Here is a 16,486-nt window from a genome sequence, read left to right as displayed (position 1 = left end):
CTTTAACGGTGAGACTTCTAATTTCTAGACTTTAAGTTCTTTCTCTGTAAATCCTCTTTCCAGTTAATAAATAAAGCCCGATTCTATTTCTTCCCTTAATGTCTTTATTTGTTACACATCAAAAGAAATTTACCAAGATTTTCCAAACAGCAAACAAGAATGAAAGATTAACTCTTTGAGGTATAATCCTTAGGATACAACTGTCCAAAAAGCATCTTTCAGGGTACTGGTTAACCAAACCAAGAGGAAAGCAAAAATCTTAAGACATGCAAAAAGAAATTCACAAGCAGAAACAATCTTGCTGAGTAATTCCCTGAAACTGTGGGGCACCCTTCCCTACCGAGGAATGGCACAGAGCTGGTAGGGAGGTGGCTTCATTGTGGCTCCAAAAACCAGCTTTGTATTGCCTTCTTTCACTCCTTCTGGCAGGGTGAATGTGAATGCCTGTAACAGGGTGGAAAAGACAATAAAGAGCTCCATCCTTGCCAGCAGCTGCCCCATGCATACTCGGTGCCCTGTGAAAAGACAGAAAAGGCAATCAGCCAAGGGGTTTCTATTGCACCTCCCTTTCTAATCTGCTTGGCTTTTAGTTTGTTTGCTTGTTTTCTGCAGACTTAGTCCTTTTCTCTTAACTAACTTCATCATTTAATGATCCAGAAGTGAAAGGCTGCTTGAATTTCCACTGGAAGTTTTGATCTGTGTTTACAGCAGGCAGCAAGACATTATAGAAATGATCACCAGGGTTTTATAATTTACATTTACATTCTTCCTAGTACTGTGCATTTTGCTGCTACTATCTTGATAACTGGATCTCTCCTCCAAGAGAAACTGGATCTGTCTTCCAAGAGAAACTTTTCTAAGTGTCATTCCTTCCAATCTTTTCCATGTACAATTGGACTTCTCTCTTCCTGGAGGTCTTTAAAACAGCGGGATGTGTTTATATACCTATTTGTAAATGTTCTCCTTTTTATGCTGGGGAATGAATGGCTCTTAAGGTGTTACCACAAAGAGTGAATAAAACCCTGTTCAGTGCACATACCTATTGAAAATGGTAAGAATGCATCCCTGTTTACAAAGTTTCCGTCTTTATCCAGAAAGTGGCCTGGGTTGAACTCATCAGGTGTCTCCCATTTTCCAGGGTCAGACAGAACAGAGTCAATATTTGATAAAATTATGGTGTTCTGAAAAAAAGAGCAGTGGCTTCAGTTCTGTCTTATTGTTCATATTAATCAGATAACAAAATAATGACAAAGGAGCAAAGAATTTAATGTCATAATTTAAAGTCTCATTTTTCTCAAGAATGAAATCAAGCTTTAAAAAATTTCATAAGGAGTTTAAACTTTTGAGACTATTGCTACTTGCTCTCCTTTATTACTTGCTGCCACTAAGTGCAATAAAATAAGTGGTTAGGATATTATCATGTTTGTATTGTTAAAATGTTTTACTTTTATTTTTCCTATTGTCACTAAGTATTTTTATTACTTATTCAGCTTTTGAGCTATAGAATATCATGATTATCAGTTTATTTTTTCCTTTTGTTACTCGATGATGTCTGCAACACCAGAGTTGCTTTGAGCAGATCCAGAAAAAGGGAATGAAAATGAGGCTACATGAAAAGCAGCGATGGGAGTATATTTAAGAACAAGCCCTTATGTGCCTTTCAGTTACAACTTGAAAATACTTCAGTTTCATTATAATATTTGCAAGATATTGCATTTAAAAATTGTGATACAAAAATAATTTCACATTTGAAAGTTTTTCAGTAAAACCTTTTTTTTCCATTTTTGAATGGCCTCTGTTCACCAGCTGATAAGCCATTTTGACAAGGGACAGACCTGAGACTGATGGAAATTAATATGTTTATTTCCAGTCACCATTCACAAGCTTTCTGTTGGGAGAAATAATGATATAAGAATACTAATAGTTAGGATGAAGTGCACATTTCCTTGAAGACAGTCATAGCTTAGGGCACTGCTAGAACTGATAGGGCACAAGAATTCTTGTCCTCAATCAAGAAAACCCTCAAAAGCCTTTCTAAATGCATCTAATGTACCAAAGACCTACACAGCAGTTCTCAATCATAGTTGCTTTTCAACTAAATGAGCAATTACATCAAAAGCAACTAAAAAAGGAAAGTATTTTGGGAATCACTAGCTGAGGTGGCTTCAGTTGTTAAAAAGTTATGTTAAATCAGTTTTAAAAACTGTTGCAAGCGTACCAGACATCAGATATTCAAATATGCAGCATATTTCTACCTTTGGAACAGGAAATCCCAGCAGCTCTGTGTCCTTCACGCTCTGTCTTGGAAGTGCAATTAAGACTATGTTACTGTATCGCTGGATCTCGTGAATTACAGCATTTGTATAAGGCAACTTCTTTCTGTCCTCGTAGCAAATTAAATGGGAACAACCGAGAACATCATCCATCTCCTTTTGGACTTTCTCTAAGGAGGAATATTCAGCTTTAAATATACAACAAATAAACTCTACATATTTTTTCCTATTGCTTTTTACAGTAAGAATAACATCCAACAAGATGAAAAAGATATTTTATAAAATAAGAGCACCTTCAAATTCCCATACAGATGACCTGAATAAAATTTGACTCTGAAATTGTTTATAGGTTGCATACCCAAGTAGTACTTTAAAAATAACAGTAGCAAAGTCATTCTTTAAGAATATTTAGATTCCTGTTGTGTTACTGCTCTGAGGTAATTCATAAAAATACTTTTATTAAGGTTTATTTTTACAGTCAGGGAATCAACTGGAAAAAGAAATTTAATTGTTTATTAGGAGACCAGTTTAGTAACTAATGAGGGATTGTTCTTCACTCACAACCACATAGGTGGCCCAGTCGCTATTCTGTAATTACCTGCCCTGGGAAGCACTTACACGAATTAATTTTTCTCAAGGCCTTTTTTTTCTTCTTTTTTTTTTACTTAAAATCTGAGCTGAGATGGTAATTTATGATTAATTTCTGATCTGAAATGATCTGATTAGTACTATAGCCTTTATAATTGCAATTAGATTGACCCTATGCATCAGGAAACTTAAGACTATTTTAATATACCCTACAAGAGTGAAAGAGCATGTTGTGAAAATTCAAGTATGCTCAATCCAATCTCTAATTTTAGATCTTTTGAAGAGTTTTTAGGCACCAACAATGGGACATCCTTTCTCTTTACCATTTTCAACATCTTCTTCTTACTAGCCTCCTGCTGTGCCTGGTACTCAGCTTAAACTCCCAGATATGAGGCCTTTGAAGTGATTTGTATACCTTTCAATCTTTTCTATCCTATGCACTCTGACGCTTCCTTTTCACTTACTTTGCCAAGCTATATCTTTCCTCTGTGAATATCATTATTAAAAACATACAGTTTCAAGCTACTCACCCCAATCTTTTTTTTTTAATATCTATATGTAGAAGTCTATGTTTGAAGTTTTAAGTTTCATGGAATAACCACACATATTAGCAACCTCCCACTGTACTGAAATAATTTCTGCTGCAAAGAAGCCAGGAGCACTTCAAAGAGTAGCAGTCATGGGATGGGAAGGATGACCTGAACACTCCACCTTGTCTTCCGTGGAAGTCTAATCATTATCTTGTCCAAGACTAGACTCCTCCATCTGATCAGAAGAATCACACCCTGCATTCTGTATAGGTCTGTTAAAAATGAAACCTAAAATGGCTGGCCTGTATGTTGGAAAGGATACAGCAAGAAAGAGATACATGCAGTTCACCTGATTCACACCCTAATAATTAGTTCCTCTATTATTCTTTGAACAAGCTGCACTGCTATTTGAACATGTATGATTTCTAAAAAGTTGCAGAACTGTTTGGGTGTGCTTACCTTGAATATCAGGATAAATCACCATATAGAGCAATGCCCAACGTAAAGTGGTGGCTGTTGTTTCTACACCTGCCAGAAAGAGGTCAAAAATAGACTGGATCAAGTTTTCTTCATCATAAGTAGCATCAGCATCTCCTTTAGTCTGCAGATATGAATTGAAAAGACCAAGTTATGTCACACAAAAAAAAGAAGTAAACCACTTTGCATCACAGGAATATTTACTGATACTATCCAAAATGAAAAAAAAGAAAAAAAAAATAATCAAAGCGCTAGAAAATAAAACCTTCTGCCTAAAATGAAGACATTTTCTAATATTTTCCAGTATACTTGTCAATTTATCCTATCCATATAAACAGGTTTTTCTTCAGCCATGACAAAGTTACTAATTGTACATGCTTTCTACTCCTGCTGCAAAGTCCACCATAACAGTGATTTCTAGTTGTATCTTAATCATATGCAGATCTGTTATTATTGAGGTTAAAGCTAATCTGCCTGTGAATCTATTTACATTATTACTTCATCATCCTTCTGCCATCTCTTAGTGTCAACTTTTTTCAGTTCATCTACCTATAAGCTTTTCTATGGAGAAATGGTATACTTCTAAATTTATATTAGACATCATTATAATCAAAGCAGCACTTAAAAACAACTTAAAATCGTTGTTAGTGGGGCATAAGAAGAGTTCAGAGGTACTCACTTTATCTATCTCATCCAAATAGTAATCAATAAAATCTTGATTTTCATCTGTTCCTCTTTTTTTTTTGTGGTTTTCAAGTTCCTTTGCTAATAGAGTGTTCACAAAATTTATGCTGGCCTTAGCTTGTTTCATTGGTGCTAGGAAACGACTTGGAAGCCAGGGAAAGATTTCACATACCTATAAAAGAGATATTTTAGACATGTGGTATTACTGACACGAGCAAAGTAAATTTGAATCCCAATATAGGCTTTTGGGTAGTAGAAAAAACATGGAAGGGATAATGCCTACCCCATGATTCATTAAAGCTTTTCTTAATCCCATTTTTCCCTGGAGCAGAATTTCTCTTAGTTTTACGCTATAAATTTTCCATTGTGATGCATAAAGAATAAATAAAGTTCCTCTATACCCCAATTATTTGCTAGACTGAACTTCAGTACCAAGGACCTCATATAAAATGTGCCCCTGTTCTCAGTTTATCCAACATACATATCATTTCTATCTCATTACCAAAAAAAAACCATATCGAGGCTGACTTCCTTGATATATCTGCTAACCAAAAATAGAAATATCTAAACCCAGGACTGTAGGACACTGAATGCATGGGGATTTTACGAGATAGGCCTTCTCATAGATAAGAATCAAACACATCACATCTGTGTGGTATGCAAAACAACTTGATGAAGTAGAAATACTGAGCCCTGTGGATTCCCTGCTGTTTATTCATGGTCTAAACCTATTCACACTCTTGGACTTGTACTATTACAAAACCGCATCTCAGCAGAAAAGAAAACAAAACACTCCTTACATTAATTCCATTCCTCTACTTCATTTCCCTTTCTTTTTTCTCCTTTTACAGATTGTACCATGTCCTTCCAGTTTACAGAATTACTGCAGCTTAAATTATGTATTAGGTCATAACACTTGGGCTCACCTATTTAAATGGCAGCTGCATTACAAAGATTTATCTTCCCACAGACCTGTTCAGATTCCTGGCTTGTATTTATTTGTCGTCCTACTGCATAATTTTGCTTAAAAATACCTGTCCACTTACCACAAAAACAGATTAGTACAGACCATCATTAAAGGATTGCACATCGCTGTGAAAGCACTGTGGAGAGCAGGACAGAATGAAATACTGGACTAGAATGTTTTTGTTGGCTGTGGCCACACTATTAAGAGTTTTTAAGAACACCTTGTAAAAATACCTACTGAGACCACTTTGGAATTAGCTGATCCTGTGTTTACCCTAATTAGAAGATAGGTTAGGAATCATTCTACCTGCATCTTCTGGGAGAAAAAATCATAAGTAGTTTCATTTTTTTTCGAGATCTCAAATTCTTTAGGACTTTGATTACAGCAGTTTCCAGTTAGTAAGAAATGTTGGAAACCATGCAAGATACAAAGCCAGATGTGTTCCAGCAAGTTCTGCAGAAGCAGGCTGCATTGTACATTGGTAATTGACTTCTTGACTATATACAGTATTGTGGTTCCAATTTATAAATGGTTAATGATAAAACCGCCCTTGTTTGAGGCAGTCTGTTCTACTGGTTTTGCAACTGCAGTCACAGCTTCACACAGAAGCAAGATAGCATTTTTTTCTGTCCAGTGGGCCAGATGTGCAGTCAGGAGCTGCGGCCTTGGATGGAGACAAATATCCAGCAGCTAATGGAGTGTGACTTCCAGTATGTGTTATCGAATTCTCATAAGTACATGCAGATGTGGTACAGGTGTTGCTGCCGAAAACTATAGGAAAAAGGTACCATTAAGCAATTTTATGATATGTTACATTTGCACAAAACGGTTACTCTACTTAAATTCATATGAAGTTAGCTAACAGTAGTGCAGGAAGCAGTAAAGCCCGTGTTACTCTTGACATTTGTTGACAGTCATATGATTTCACACAGCGAAGAAAACTACTTTGTTAGGTAGAATTTAAGATAAGCCTATTTCAGAGCTGTTCTTTCTTTTTTTCTTTTTTTTTACTTTTATTTTTAACTATATTTTACTACTGGTTTTCAGTTATAGTTTAAAACGCTGTTTGTACAGGAAACACAGTTGTACAGGCAGCATTTCTGCAAGACTGGCCTTTGTGCATCTCCCAAACATGTAGCGAGCCTGTGTTTCCATTCCCATCCACCAGACGTGAAATTGCTGTGCTATGATGAGGAATAAGCAATTGAAACAAGCTTTGAACTGCATCTGAAAATATTATTCTGATGAGTACTCCAGCAATTCCCAGTGCATTAGTATTTGTTTTTGTTATAAAAGTAACAAGCAAGCTGCCTTTTTCATTGTCTATCTATATAAAGTAAACAAACAAACAAACAAAAAATCATTTTCCTCACAAAGAAAGAGACGCTGTTCATAAATCCTGCTATAGTATCAATGGATTCAATCAACTGGTGAAAATTTTCATCATCTTTAGAGAAGCGATGTCCAAAAATCACAGAACAGATCACATTTGAGACAGTATGAACGACAGGCATAGTGGGGTCCAGAGGTTTTCCTGTAAACACAGTCAACAGCATTCACCATTAACACATAATGTTCCTGCTTTTCCCACTGAGAGGAGAGCTGATGAGATTTTACAAACACTTCTGACATTAATTAGATTGCTGAAAATGATTCTGAATTAATTAAGGTTGAAATTAATTAAATTGCAATTTATTGGTAAAAGGCATGAATAAAGAGTAACTTCAGACATCTAAAAACACTGTTGGTTAAAAAAAGGCAAGACTACTGGTGGGAGTGTAATTAGTAGTAGTAATTATAAAAACACCCAGATTTCACAGAACCTTGGCATCAATAGATCTCATGTTTGGCAATAACCATGGTACAAAAAAGGTCAGCTGAGACATTGTTATGAACAAGCAGCTGAATTGAAAAGAGAACCACCTTCTATCCTTTGCTCATCTCCTTTTCACCTCAATAATAGAATAATTAAGCAAACCTATAGATCACCCTGTCATTCAGCAGCACAATCTGAACAAACGTCTTCCCTTACTGAGGTGACTACCGCAAGCTGTGTGAGGTGAGCTTTTTCCACTGCACTTGCCAGAGCAGAGCCATAGGGTTGTGCAGCCCTGGTCAAAGCTATTAACATTTAGTGCCTTGGTTTGGGGTTTTGTTTTTTGGTTGTTGGGTTGTTTTTTTTTTTGCAGAAGTATATCGGCTGTTGTGACACTTACTTTGTTACTGTTTCCTGTTACCCTGATTCTGTGACCATGAGAAAGGTAAAACAGACTTAAGTAGTAATAACACTAACAGACAGGGATTGTGGAGTCTCAGTCCTAAGTTCATACCGTGGGGTTTCATGCGTAGCACTTCTGCAAGGAAATGTCTCGTGCAAATCATATGTTACAGAGCTTCGAGACTCAGCTCTGCATGCACACTTTAAATACATATTTGAAATCAAATAGTTTCAAAAGCTACAGGTGACCCATTCTTCAGCAAAATCACCCATTGCACCGCCTGACCTGCATATTGAGTCACATACCATTCATTTTCTGGAAGTATTCCACCAGGTGACAGGCCTCCTTTTGTAGCTGATACTCCTGGTCTTTTTTCCCCACTCCCATTTTCCTCATTGTCGCAAGTCCAAAATGCCTCTGTTGCTTCCAGAGATGACCATTAGAAAACATAACACCTGGGACCATAATGAACTAATGCTGTTAATGCTTCATAAATTAATGAATTTGTACAGTTAATATGCCAAAGAAGCTTCTCTTTCATTCTAATTTTTTCAAATTTTTGCCAGCAGTCTGGCAGCATTCCCCTTTCCTCTTCTTTCTTCTTATAGTTTAGCAATCTGTCTCCTGTGTAGAAACTCTTACAATAGCTATATTCTGCCATTGTTGTTCCGCCAGAATCAAAAAAAGAAGTATATTATAAAACCTCATGAAAATATTAACTTTTTTCCCCACTATAAATTAAGGACTTCAGGACTCTAAATGAGTTTCCAAAGCCAGACTTAGAACACACAAAAAGATTTATGAAAATAATAATTACCGTTTCCTTGATTCAGCATGTGAAAGACTCTGCTTGTTGGCCTTCCAGCAACATGTTCAGCATGAACAGTCAGACCTTCCTTCACTGCCTGAAACCCTTGCAGGACAACGACAGGAACATTTGAAAGCCATAAGGTGAAGACGTTACCATGAATTTTGGCCATCTGTAGAACAAAGCAGCATCAGAATAACAGGCGTGAGAACCAGTACATTTAAATCAAACATGATGAACAAGATCTTTTCCCTTGGCAGATGCCCGAGGAGTGATTGACCTTGAGAAGAGCACCAAATCTATTCTTGCATATAACATAGCCTGAAGTCAGGTTTCTATTGAAAGGCTCATTTACTAAAGATCAAGATGTTCCCAAAATGTCAGCTATTGCCAAAGCCTATGATGCTATTGATCATGTCTTACAATTCAAACTCTTTGCAGATGAATTCTTACACATTTGTAAGAAGAAAACATTAGCTCATGAGTTTAAGTGAACATCTACAGATTCCCCTTCGTGTATTGTGTAGCAAAAGCAGCTGAGGAGGTGAGCAAAGCAGGAACCACCCCCTCCTTTCTAGCTAAACTGTAATAGCCCTGTCTCCGCAATGCCCTGCACACAGCCATCACTAGAAGTAGGCAGGACAGTCCTTTCCCTAGCTGGAGAACTGGGAAATGGAAAAGGCTGAGGGAAGTGCAACAGTGCGTAGGTCAAAGCAGCAAGTCTGCGGGGCAGAGTAGGCTGGGAAGAGCGTGGCATTACCAAAACATCCCAAGAACTGCAGAGTTCAAAATTTTGCTGCCTGGGAGCAAACAAGAGGGAACAGATAGGCATGTTGAGCAAAAAGTTATACACATGTGCTTGCACGTTTGTGTTTAACTTCATTTCGAGAAGGACTAATTCATAGCTTTTGATATCTTGGGATGAGCACTACTCTTCAGGTTTGGGAGGTCAGAAATAGAAGAAAACAAGGCACACACTGGCTATAATTTAATGTTGTGGAGTCATACTACTTTGCCTTGAAATATACAACTTGGGAAAAGAAAACTGGCAAGACAGGAAGGCTGAGAACAAAGAGTGAAAGCAAGGTGCTGTTATATATTTAAATGTTAATTATTTTTTTTATATATGAGGAATATAAAACATTAGGGTACAAATTCTAGAAGTGCTGTGCATTACAACTGGACTCAGAAAAGAGTTTGAGCATAGGCACGCAATTAATTAGCTCAGCTACTTAAAAGCTCAATCAGGCTCAGCAGACTGAACTCTCTTGTTAAAATCTAACCAACAGGTACGTCAGAAAAAAAATTTACTCTAAGATCTTTGAAAAATCTGTTGAATAAGTATAAAAATATTAATCTTTTCTATACTGGAAACACACATGCACTCAGTAGTTATTTCATGGGATATCTGGAAACTGCCAGTGCAACAACAGTCAAAATACAGACCTGCAAAAGACTGCACAGAATTAAAGACTCTGCTTTAAAACGTGCATTTTCCTACGTGTAAGACAGGAACATTATCATCAGTATTATTTTGTTCATATGCACATAAGGTTTTAATGATGTTACATAGCTGGAAATTTTCATACCTAAACCCAGATATTTTAATGATCCCCACCTATTTTCACATCTATACAATTTAGAATAAATCCCTCCCAAATAAAACTATGTTAAATGCTTACGTTTACTTTTCAATCAGCTTATGAATCCATTAATTGCTTGAAAATACATACTTTTTTAAGGATCTCATGATGAATTTGGAAGTTCATCTGCAGCAGATTTCCAAAGAATGGGTACGGAGTTGGTCCAGGAGGAAATCGTCTTCGCATCCATTGCAATTTCAGAAACTGCATAAACAGCAGAGACACCACAAAAAACACCAACACCACACTTATTGTTAACATTTCACTTCTGATTTACAAGGCTATGTTGCCGTTGAAAAACCACTGTATAGGCAGAGGACAGATCTGCTTTATCTTGCTTTGCTGGTACCTCCCTAAATAGAGAAAAAGATATTGAAGCTTCTGTGCCTCTGTCCTTCCCTCTTCATCACTTTATTTCCTCACCCCAGAGAATGAAATGTTCTTATTTTTAAGCATATATAACATCATTCCATTATATTGCAGCGATAAATCTGACAACTGTCAGCTCTCCAAGGGATACAAAATGCAGGTTAATCATATGCCTCCTCATGCCATGGCAGTCGCTGTGACAAAAATCCCTGCCCACAGTACTCGTTTCATAAACAGCCTCTTGCAAGAACAGAGAAATAAAATTTAAAAGTCCTGAGGGTTGGCTACTCACCCAGGCCAGCAGGATTACTGAAAAGTTCAGGCTTATCAGTAGCCATCATGTGCATCAGCCATGTGCACTGCTCCTTCACTCACCTCACATTATTGCTTGATTCTGACGCTCTCTGCTATTCCTTTAGTAGTTTATTTTTCTTCATGGCTTAAATTGTAAGCTCTTTAGGAGGTGGCTGAACCTTTTAATTTTGTGCCTAGAGCACATAAAACAGAAAAGACTCTAATCCATCATTGGGTAACAAGAGTTTGACGGTTATAATGGCGTAACACCAAAGTGTTCTCACACTCCCTATTCAGCTGCACAGATAAGCGGGGCTGCAAGGTCTTCATGACCAAGTAGAAAGCAAAATTTCTTCACCCCCTCCAGATGCCTGTCAGCTAACTCCCACTGTATTGCCTGCAGCAGGGGTAAAGATGACATACAACTGTCTGCGTGAGCTTCTTTCACAAGTGCTCCCGTGCAACTGAGCAACTCCATTTGGGAGCTGTGGATTGGTTTTCCTTTATGGAGGTAGATCCTGTGCCCCGGCAAAGGGGATCATTGCGGACAACACAGCTTTGGCGCTTCTTCTGCGCTTGCTCAAGGAACAGCACTAGCTTAGTCTCAGCTCATCTGGCTTCGACAGCAGCATATAGCACTCTGGAAAGTCACCTAGATGGCTTAGCTGCTCACATGCCAAACTTACAGAGCTGGCACAGCTAAAAGTAAAAGTCGTGAGGTGTTGAGCAAGTTGGTTCACTCCAGAAGTGGGGCAGAGTGCTAACATTTGCACAGTCTTACTGGTCAGCGATTCAACTGAAAGCTGGAATCAAACTAAACTATCCACTTCAGAGACCACTTGTGTGACTTGTAGTTCCTTCACTTGCGGTACTGTCCTTTATCTCAGCAGGTCCCAACTCTGAATTTACTGTTTGCCAAAGTCTCCTTGGGAGAAGAAAGAGTCACAGTTGTGACTGTGGCAGCTGTTCTGGGATGATACCCCAAACGAAATGATTCTGTCCTTCCTGGACATTGTCTGTGAGGAAGACAACGTGGACAGTGATTTTTGTCATGGTGATTGCACTGGCCCTGGCTGACTAGCTGTTTAACATCCAGAAGATGTGCTTGACTTAGTGGGATTTTCATCCCGGGGGGGGGGGGGGGGGGGAGTGTGAGAAAACACCAGCTGAGGTGCCCAACTGTTGCATGCAGAGGCTGGTATCACAGCTTCACCTTCCAGAGAGCCCACATCCACCCACATTCAAGGGCACAGCTGCTGTGGTGCAGATTCTCATGCCCCCAACCCCTCCTGGATAGGTGTTAGACCCAAGTCCACCACAAGTCATGCTCAAGATCTTCGAGAGCAGCCTGCAAGGCCTTTCACGTTGGGTAGTGGCAGTGGGAGACTTCGAGAGGATCAGCCCAGGCTCCGCATGAGTCCTCAATGGCATGGTCTCTGCCAGGTTCCATATGATCGCTTGCCCAGGGCACCTATGCTACATGGACCGCAAGACCTATCAGTGAGACCTAAAAGGGGCTTCTCCCCAGTGTTGTTACTTTCATAGGGTGAACAGAAAAATGACAGATTCCACATATATTGCTGGGAGAAGGGCTGTGAATGTCCTCACGGCCCATGAGGCTCACCTGCCTTGCCCGCTTGCAGCCCCATCCGGCCCCTCCATCTCTTCTGAGCGATCCTGCCCGGCTGCTCTGCATCTCCCCTGGCTCTCCAGGCTCGCTCTGACTTTTCCACACATATTAGCCATGTTGTGGTGATGGTACCTCACAGCCTATACATGAAGTGCTTGCGTTTAGAAAGGCAGCTGCCAAACACCTTTGCCGTGTCTTTAGGAGAAGATGTTAAAGGGCGTACAGCTTGCTTTCCTCTTCAGATAAGATGGTGCTGGAGGACAGGGAAGAGGGAAGCCTGATAAAATGCACGATTTGCCACAGTTTCCATGAGTGAGAATTGAATGCCTGGGGAGGCAGGGGTGACAGCAGGCTGACAGCTCAGCAGAACAGAAAGCTATCCCTCTTACCAGCGAACCCTCCTCTGTTCCCTCTCCCCAGGACAGCTGTTGACCCATTCTCATCTCTCCCCTTCCTTTCTGCTCTCAGAGGAAAGGATCCATTTGCCCTGTACTTTGGCTTTTGAACTGAAACATGCTGTGGCCTGTGCCCTACCAGCTTCATGGCAGCTTGTCTGCACCCCATTGTTTTCCATGCCCCAAATTCAGTTGCAGGACTAATCTCCATCTCCCACCCACAAAGCACATAGCTGCTAGGGTGCCTTCCAGGGAAGCACTAGAGCCAGATACTCAGAGAGGGAGGTCACCCTCCCAGGCTAATAATAGTGTTTCAGGACACGTTCCCCATCTCACCTGCCTGTTGCAGTACCCTGAGGAGTGATGCAAAGAAAGTACATCTTTTTAGATGCCATCTGAGAGGGGTGAGCAACAGCTAAAGAGAAATAGAGCAGCAGAAGCATGCAAACAAAACCTGACTCTCAAAGAGGGGCAACGCCTCCTATAATTTGTAGGGAGAGAGTCTTCAGTAGCCCAGATTCATGGCAGTCCCTGGCAAGAGCACAGGTTCCTCCTCTTTGCTCCTCTTGCATCAGCTCACACCGACTGCTTGGGGACACAGTATAGGGGCTCTGGAAGAAAACAGAAACAATCTGCAGGAGCTGCCTTCTCTGCAAGCCCCCCAAAGTTGGGGATGGAAAGGGTCCTGCACCCAGCACCTTCCCTGCAAACTTGAAGTACCTACATGATGCCATGCAGGGTCTCTATGCCCGGCAGTAGGACACGCATGGCCAGGGGAAGTCACAGAAGCACGACGTGCTTGTCTGCTCTCCCCCATTTTCTGCATGAGGGGAGGTGCCTTGCTGGGGGGAGAGGGGAGAGAGGAGCATCACTGCCACTGCCCCTTAACCCAGACACTGAGCTTCGAGTTGTACTGCTTACAAGGAACCAGTGAGAGCAGCCACATCCACAGTCCCTTCACAGACCTGAGACCAACGTCTTCGCCTCACCGGGACCCTCCTGAGCTTCCCCCTTAAAGTTCAGCCCAGAAAAGCAGTGCATCTGCCCCGGCTGGAAGCACACTCCCTGGCACACAGGGCATGCTGAGGCTGGCCATGGTGGGAAACGACAAAAAAGGTTTCACTGGACTAAGTGCAGACAACTTTAATTTTATACAACGTTGATCAGTCACCCCATCTTGGTGCCCATCTTGAGAAGATCAGTCCTCTTGGAGGAGACTTCGGTGCTGTCACAGCCCAGAGGAGGAAAGCACTGTCAGGAGCTCCAAGGCATGAGACCGCCATGAGCTGTAGCCTTGCTAAGAAGAGTAGAAATAACAAACAAGTAGGGCTGCAACACAGCACACACCAAAACGGAAGGAAAGATGAGAAAATGAGGTATAAACAAACAGTGAAAACTGGCACAAATACATGCTAACTTCAGGTGTTTGAAAGTGTAAGGAATCATGTTTTGAACTGTGTGAGTAGCTGCGTGGTACTTAGTTGCCAGCTAGGGTTAAACCACAACACGTGCAAAGACTCTCACCATTTAAAAAGAAAAAAACCAAAAACCAAACTAAAAATTCATCTACGACACTGAAATTACAATCCCTGTTTATGCAAATTATCAGTAATGGTACCAATAAATACTGTCCACCTGCCCTACATTTGGCTTCATATACTAACAAAACCAAAACATTCAAAATGGTAACTTAATAAATATAAATATTAATATTGTAATAATATAGGCAATATTTTAATCACAAACTAATCTTTACTAAAGAATATGGCGTTAACAAAAATACCAGACTGGGCCAGTCAACTGCACATAAAAACTTAAATCCTTTTGTTGATCAGCTAAATGCTAATTATAAGGCTTTTTTAAATACTCTGATTAGATTTTATGAAAGCCATTCGCTGCTTCTCCGGTTGTAATTTATTAAAGTTAAGATTGTTTACATTTGGCAACTCCAGCACAATGAAATTTTTTTAACACTGAATTGCACAGGTCAAGCCAGTGCTTAAAATTTTACTTGCTGACTTAACTCTGTTGGTTTGAGATGTGAAAAACATTTGCATCCACACTGGCATTGCTGCACTGATGAAATCCCTTCTGTGGACAGGATCATGATACTAGAAATTTATCAGTTTTATCAGCCTTTTGGAGATGCAGGGCCACCCTGTTGGCAGAAAAGCTCTAACAGAGCACACCGCTCAAGAAGTTCCTCAGGCTGGATAAGGCAGAACAATCTGCAGGGTTCGTTATCCCACTCACACGATGGAATCTGACTGCAGCATTGACCCCCTTCTTACAAAAGAACTGCAGATGTTGTAGCCATTTATCTAAATTTTGTTCAGACTCCTTTGTCTTTTACTTTAATAAGGAACATAAAAACTTACCAGATAGAGCTGGACCAAGTTTGGAGGGTGGGAGGGTGGTGGGGTGGTCGTGGAATCTCATGTGATGTTCACTGCATTGCTAAGTTTTGGGACATGAAAGGCAGAACCAGGACCATTGCACCATCCCTCATCGCCAGGCGACCCCAATTAAACAGTATACTCACCCCTTCCTACTGATTTCTTATTTTTCTTACACTGATTATACTTTCTTGTTTGTTGTTAAATTTGAGGTATATTTTCTCTTCTTCTTGACCGTTTTGCAGCATTACAAACAATCTGAAAGAGCAGGTTTGCCCTTAGGAGCAGTACTGACTACATGGACATCAGCTTGTGAATCACAGGTCTGAATAACAGTTTTAAAACAGTGGCCATGGTAACAACCGTATGAACGCCCAGTGCTGCTTGAGACAGGAATTAGGAACGAGATAGCCACAGCGTGTCGTGCCAGGCAACCAGAGAGATGAACACAAAATATTCCTTACTGAGGTTTGTCCCGCTAAGACCACGGAGCAGAGGTCTCAAACAGCTCAAGACTTGTAGGTCTATTTAAAAATCAGAGTTAATCAGGGTTTAAAGCTGGTTAAAGAAACATTACTTCTGAGTGAAAACTCTTCCAGTGCTACTTTCTTGCTTTATCTACCACATTTTCTTTTGCCTACCACAGTTTGTACCTTCACGTTTGGGAAATGAAATTCCAGTACTGAGCTACCAACAGCAGAAATAATGCAATCCAGACCAGCAGCTTTCGCTTCTGGGCTTCAGACCTCAACGGATCCTCAGCCAACCTCTGTATGGTGAAAGACAATTAAGAAATGCAGATTCATAAATGCTATTCAGCAACATATAAAAACCTTTTTTCACCAGTAGTCTCTAAAAAATTTCCCAATGGAGATACAAGTCCTTTGTAAGAATTTGTAAAAGAACTTGTAACTCTGTTGGGAATTTTTTTAAAGAGGCTTTAAGTGAAAAAAAGATTTAAAGTAACATGGGTCCTATGCACCTGTTCCTAAACCTTACCTCTTATTCAGTCTTTCACACCTCCTATACTCACAGAGACGAATACACCAAGACTTACTTGGCTGTCAAACACAGCAGACACCAACTAGCCAATCGCCTCATACTCATTTTTGTAACACTATCTTTATAGCAGTAGGAAAACCAAATCCAAGTTTTGCAGTAGTGCACAACCCACCCTCCACTCCTGACGGAATCTACATCAACACAGCACAAC

At 40.0% G+C, this 16,486-nt stretch overlaps 2 protein-coding genes across 2 annotated transcripts in view; one reads left to right on the top strand and one right to left on the bottom strand.

Annotated features, from left to right (window-relative positions):
- LOC130158006 (cytochrome P450 2J2-like) overlaps window positions 1-16,486 on the top strand; it is a 119,861-nt gene that overhangs the window by 73,902 nt on the left and 29,473 nt on the right. The window lies entirely within an intron of this gene.
- LOC130158010 (cytochrome P450 2J6-like) lies at window positions 333-8,912 on the bottom strand. Its single transcript, XM_056358239.1, has 8 exons — window positions 8,556-8,912; window positions 8,044-8,193; window positions 6,893-7,053; window positions 4,548-4,724; window positions 3,851-3,992; window positions 2,256-2,443; window positions 1,040-1,181; window positions 333-515 (listed from the first exon to the last, which is right to left on the bottom strand). The coding sequence occupies exons 1-8, from the start codon at window positions 8,716-8,718 to the stop codon at window positions 337-339; spliced, it is 1,302 nt and encodes a 433-aa protein (XP_056214214.1). The 5' UTR covers window positions 8,719-8,912; the 3' UTR covers window positions 333-336.

This window comes from Falco biarmicus, chromosome 13 (assembly GCF_023638135.1).
Source record: "Falco biarmicus isolate bFalBia1 chromosome 13, bFalBia1.pri, whole genome shotgun sequence".
NCBI classification, from domain to species: Eukaryota; Metazoa; Chordata; class Aves; order Falconiformes; family Falconidae; genus Falco; species Falco biarmicus.
This window is presented reverse-complemented; position numbering and strand designations above follow the sequence as displayed.

Bases quoted from the DNA above. Each gene is read 5' to 3' on its own strand.
- LOC130158010 (XM_056358239.1), bottom strand. From the start codon at position 8,718: ATGGCCAAAATTCATGGTAACGTCTTCACCTTATGGCTTTCAAATGTT. The intron at 8,194-8,555 runs GTAATTATTATT...TTATGGTCCCAG, and splicing joins CATGCTGAATCAAGGAAACG to GTGTTATGTTTTCTAATGGT. The intron at 2,444-3,850 runs GTAAGCACACCC...ATTCCTCCTTAG, and splicing joins GATTTATCCTGATATTCAAG to AGAAAGTCCAAAAGGAGATG.